The following is a 5744-nucleotide window of genomic DNA, read 5'->3' on the forward strand; positions in this document are numbered from 1 at the left end:
AAATTGCAAAGATGAGCAAGTGCATTCTCAGTGTGTGGAGAATCTGCGACATAATTCATTACACACAGAGAAGAGGGATGTCAAGTGGTGGGCACACTTGGCCCTTTAATGTGTTGGCTTCCTGGCAATCCCAGGGCAGAGCAGCCAGGAGCACAAAACTGGATTCCTTCCTCGGCTTCTCAGTCAAAGCACTGCCTGCCATCTTGTCCCCGGATGCATCTCAGCCAGCACAACGCCCAGTGAACACACAACATTACAGGTCCCTTTCCTTACACTGGGAACCAAATGGGGAAAAAGCCTAGTCAAGGGTGCAGTGTGGGAAAGGCCTGTACTTACGAGAGGCTCTCCTTAATTGCTGTGTCTGCATTGAAAATAATTGTGTGGAACTCTCAAGGAATGAAGCTTTGTCAGCTCAGCAAGGTAGCAACTGGAACCTGAACATACTGAAAAGGCAAGGCATACCTGCTGGAGCTCTTCGTAAGTGACGAAGAAGACATTGGGTCTTTCCTTCACCCCAATCCAGCTTTTCACATGGTCAAACCAGGAACCATATAGCACTGAAAGGGCGAAGATATAGAACAAGAGTAAGCAGCTGAGTGGATGCAGGTGGGACTCGGAAGGGTGGTTTGAAGTCTCTGTCCAGAGTGGGGACCTGCAAGATGAATCACAACTGTGTCAACTGAGCCCCTGTGTGAGTTCCTCACACAAACCCCTGAAAGAGATCCCTCCCAGGGAACCTCCCTGCATGTTCCCCCCATGGGCAATGGGGAATATACTTGCTGGGCGTGCAGAAACCCCTGGATAGCAGGAGAGGAGGCAGAGCCTGAGCAGACAAATAGCTCCTCCTTGTGTGAGGGCAGCACTCACAGGAGAAGGATTAAAGCAGGAAGCAGCAGAAATAGAAGGCCATCTTTTTTGGGAATGTCGGGAGAAATCAGGGAGGCGCTGGGCCAATGCGTACGAGACACAGCCAGGCATCCTGCTGGGAAACAACAGTCTGTTCTTTGGCATCACTGCTCCACTACGGTTTCTCCAGTCATCTAAACCTGGCATTATGCCTTCCATTATGGCGCTTCATATACAGCTGCTCCAGAGTTCCCTGCAAAGAGCAATAGAAGCTGCTGCAGCCACCTGACCTGGGCTGAGCAGGCAGGGTGGAAACCTGAGTATTGAGGAAACCAGTTGGTAGGTAAATGTGGAACATAGTAACCACAGAGGAGTGGTCTCCTAACTTGCTTCCGTTTCCAGGCACCGCATCTCCCTGTTGTGCTCAGGATGCTGCTGCAGGTCTTCCTGGCTTTTCTCTCCTGTGCTGTAGTGGCATTGATTTCCCCCACTATGCAAGCACTCAAGCACACACACGGATCGAAACAGCCTGCTTCGCACTCATGAGCATTGCACTTTCTCTGAGGGGGCTGCTGGTTGCTCGGGACTTGAAAGACTGCTCCACCTACAGGCAGCCCTTCACCCCACTCCTGGCGGACCACCTTCTGCCCCACCTGCCTCTGAGGGAAATGCTGCACGCTGATGAGAAAGGCAGGCAGGTGGGCACGCAGACAGACAGACAGACAGACAGACAGACTCATGGACAAATGGCCACTTTCAGAACTGTGGCAAATTCACCATTCCATGGATTCCCTCAGGAAATCAGGGGATTACAAGGAAAAGAATCACTGCAGTGTGCTTGTAGCTAGAAATCTCCTTTGCGGTTTTCTCTTTTTGGCTACAAGGTTAGAATGGAGTGAAATGGTTCAGTGGCTCTGGAGATCCCAAGCATAGACATCCACTGATTTGCCTCCTGCCATACCATTTCCACTCAGGAACTCCTCCATGAAATCTGCCAATGTTCCCAAGTTCTTGAACGCTTTGCAGCCCTTGGCGAAGTAGTAGAATGAAACCAGCACATCTCTGGGGTTGCGCATGGTGTAGATAACCTGAGGATCAGAGAGGAATCCTGTTAAGCATGAGCAGAACTTCCTCCGGTTACAAAAAAATCTCCAATCAGGAAAGGATGCATACTATTTGTCTGTGTGAGTGCATCGACATATGAATAAAGGTAAAGGTTTCCCCTTGATGTTAAGTCCAGTCATGTCTGACTCTAGGGGGCAGTGCTGCTCTCCATTTCCTAGCCAAGCGAGCCAGCATTTGTCTGCAGACACTCTCCGTGGTCATGTGGCCTCATGATAAACACTGAAGTGCGCGGAACGCTGTTAACTTCCCGCGAAAGTGGTACCTCTTTCTCTACTTGCATTTGCATGCTTTTGAACTGCAAGGTTGGCAGGAGCTGGGACAAAGCAACGGGAACTCATCCCGTTGTTACAAAAAATCTCCAGTCAGCAAAGAAGTCGTCTGCATAGTATTTGTCTTTGTGAGTGTGTCTACATATGAATACAGGAAAGTAAATATGTACCAATGCAGCATTTGTATTCTTAAGTTCCTATGTTCTCAAGAACCAAACACAGCACAAAGAAGTGATGGGAATCCGAGGGAAACAGAAAATGTTCCTTCCTCTGCAGGAGAACCTGCCTCTTCTGAAGAATTGGCATTCTCCTTAGCTGGTGCTATTTCTATATATCATGTGTTCAGGGAGCCTGCAGTGCTGGCTGTCTTACATTGGCATGGGCTTGGAAAAGAAGAGTCCTGGCAAGCCCTTTCAGCTCAAAGATTCCCCCAGTCTATGCCACTGAACTCTGAATTTCCAGGAAACGTTTTTGCAGTATTCTGCTGAGAAGGCCGTCTGGCCCCTAAAAGAGAAAGCATGTCACATTCCATGGTCCATTGGGTAGCCAAGAAGCCTCCAGTGAGGATACAGACTGAACGTATTAGGGGGATTACAACTATACTTTGTTCTTTTCAGCATCAGCAGACCATTCAGAAGAATTTCCCTAACCTTGCCTATGTTTTAGTATTCATTGTGTAATCCTAGAATTCCTTTTCTACATTTTGCAGCCTACCAGAAGGTGCAAGTGAACTTCAACTGTAACGGTTCCTCTCCTACCTTCGCTTTGGAGTGGAGGAAGGACTTAGGGAAGACATGAAATGGCAGGTGACTGGATAGCAGCCTGGGTGGAGGAAGTGCCAAGGCACGCTTCAAGAAACACTCATGCTCAATCCATGGGGGCCGCTCCAGTACTCCCAAATTCTGAACTCTTGAGGGGTCCCCATCATTCCGGATCAAGCCCAAGATCTCTTGCATCCAAAAGGTGCCTGAGGGAGGAAAAACACATCACAGAGCTCCCTCTTCTCCTGGTCCAGCAATCACTTTCCAAATTCTCACTTGCACTACCCACAAATATTGTCAGCCCTTTGCAAGTCTATGTGCTTTTTCAAGACAGAACAGATTTCTTTAAACTGAAAGTAGCTACCAGAAATGCTTTAAGGCCTGGATCCCCCAGAGTCATGACCGGTTGAACACTGCCGCATTTGCATGAACACGTCCTTCCTGGGGTGGGCAGGGTGTGGGCAGGGCCAAGTGAAGTTTTTGACCATGGGATCAAGCTAATGATAACATGCTTGTCTTTTTGTGTGATGCAATCCTTAAATAGCGTTCGTATCTTAAATAGTGATGTGGCCAGTAAGGCCCTGCAAGGATATCCCAGGATTGTTTGTATACCTCCTGCTGAAAGGGAGTCAGCAAAGTACCCTATGTACTTTATGCAAGGCCATGAACTCCAGGAAGAAAACATGATCCATGAACCCTCTTCCCCTGCCATAACCACACGCATTTTTGATTTTCATTTACATCACCATAGCCTCCTCCTCCTGCTCCGAAGATGCAAGCTATTTGGATTTGCACAATGGCAATTCTTGCACAGCTCTCAGGACCATGCAGTGATCATTCCTCCTATGTTGACTAGCAAAGTATGGCAGCATCTGCGACACAATTCTCCTGATGCAAACTCCAGAATCGGGCTGGTACCAGAGACTTTGAGCTGGAATATGACCCTGCACTTTCTGCTGTTTGATCTGATTGGACTCTATTGATGGAGAGTGAGGAGTGAGCTGAGCAGCAAAGGCCTCCCCAAGCTGGAACTGCAGCCTGAAATCACTCTGCAAAGGGAAGATCGGTCACACTATACAGCTTTCTGCACTCCCAGGTAGCTATTGATCATCTGGCGCTCCTGGAAATCATGTGAGGGCAAAATCCACTGTGGCTGCCTGGAACCCTCTAGAATGGGTCGCTTCCAAGCTCTCAGAGAGTGCGGGGAAGCACAGAGGGGAGGCTGGCCCAGTTTCCTCCTCGCTGCAAGAGATATTCAGAAAGGAGCTCTTGGCAGTGCCGAGATTGTCCCCCACACTATGAGGAAGAGAGGCGGAGGTGCTGCCGGGATCTCTGTAGAAGAGCAGCACCCTGCTCCTAGTCTGGGTGCAAAGTTCACAATACAAACCATACGTGCTGCCTTATCTTGTCTCTCAAGGTCCACATCCAGACCGAGTGAGCTGCACCGTCAGTACAGTATGGGTCCATTAAAGGACATTCCTGAAATACTTGGTTTTGGGACTCAGCAATGATGATGGGGAGATAAATTACTTTATTGATCTGTATCCATGCTGCATTTCACTTGAAGGGAAATGAATTAATACCACCCAGAGCAAAAACTTATAGTTCATTTAGGAGGATTCTCCTTAGGGATATAGAAGCACCACTGACCTGACTTGGGGTAAGTGACCACCACTGTATCGTCATCCAGGAGCTGGAATTCATTCTCCACAAAGCTGAGTGTTTCCACTGAGTGTTCACCTTCTGCGAATGGGGTGCCCTTGTAGGTGAAATACGTCTCTGATGACATTGCAGGGAAATATCTGCATATGGAAAAGAGAGAGAAGCAGAGAGAGAGGTACACTACAACACCTGTCAGAATTTTTGTTGTTTGTTTCCTGCAACCAGCAAAACATGCACCATGAATGGCTTATAGACTGGCTCCCAGTTTGACACCCGGAAAGTGGAATTCCAGAGTTATGTCACAGAGGTGAAAATTGAAGTACACTATGTCAAAATTAACATTTCCTCAGAGTTCAAGAAAAGCTACTCACAAGTGAGGGCATCCAGTCTGAAAAGGAGATGCCCTGGGTTCTATGCATCTGTTGGGTCAAGCTTTTAAAAGAAGTGCAGCAGGGAAAGCATTGACAGGGACCATGAATCTCCCGGCCATACAACCCAAATACTTGTCCACTCACCGAGGAATTCAGCCTGCGTGGCAAGAGGTCCACCCTCCACAGTCTCTGAATGTTGCTACCTCACTCCTTGCACGCCTGCAACTCATGCAGAATGATGAGGAATGTCAGCACACAGGTTGTTGCTTCCTGTTTGCTTAAAGTCAAAAGCAGGGTTAATATTGAAACAGTGTATAAGGGGACATTCACCTTTTGATTACATAAATGGAAACAGGACACATTGACGAAGAAGCCGATGGAGCGCACCTCTTAGCAGAGTCAAGTTTTTGGCCTTGGCAGACCCATGGCTTTTTGCATCCTTAGACACTGATCCACATAGAAGCTCTCACTGGCAGTGCCAATGGGGCCGCACTGGCAAGGATTTTTGTCCAGATGAGCACCCCACCCGCAAGGGTTCCCGCACCCCAATCTGCATCACGGAGGTTTCTGTGCTTATCTGACGTGCTTACAAAGCTCCCGTGGAAAAGCTCCAAGGTTGCACCAACAAGCATGCTTACAACCTCCCTTCAGATCTGCCTGCTGAGTGCGAGAAGGACTATGATCTAGCCAGGCCACAAAAAGGCAGGGCT

The 5744-nt window shown here is 48.4% G+C and overlaps 1 protein-coding gene across 1 annotated transcript in view; it reads right to left on the reverse strand.

Annotated features, from left to right (window-relative positions):
* The window catches only part of LOC123026018 (sulfotransferase 2B1-like), a 6331-nt gene extending 1009 nt beyond the window's left edge, over positions 1 to 5322 (reverse strand). The window contains exons 1-5 of the mRNA XM_044435253.1: positions 5179 to 5322; positions 4652 to 4803; positions 2999 to 3207; positions 1808 to 1934; positions 463 to 557 (exon numbers count right to left, since the gene is read on the reverse strand). Of these exons, the coding sequence (XP_044291188.1) occupies positions 463 to 557; positions 1808 to 1934; positions 2999 to 3207; positions 4652 to 4790 (570 nt within the window). The 5' untranslated portion in view covers positions 4791 to 4803; positions 5179 to 5322. The remainder of the gene's footprint in view (positions 1 to 462; positions 558 to 1807; positions 1935 to 2998; positions 3208 to 4651; positions 4804 to 5178) is intronic.
* Between the last annotated feature and the right edge of the window lie 422 nt (positions 5323 to 5744).

This window comes from Varanus komodoensis, unplaced genomic scaffold (genome assembly GCF_004798865.1).
Source record: "Varanus komodoensis strain SLA01 unplaced genomic scaffold, ASM479886v1 scaffold29_1, whole genome shotgun sequence".
Classification (NCBI taxonomy): domain Eukaryota; kingdom Metazoa; phylum Chordata; class Lepidosauria; order Squamata; family Varanidae; genus Varanus; species Varanus komodoensis.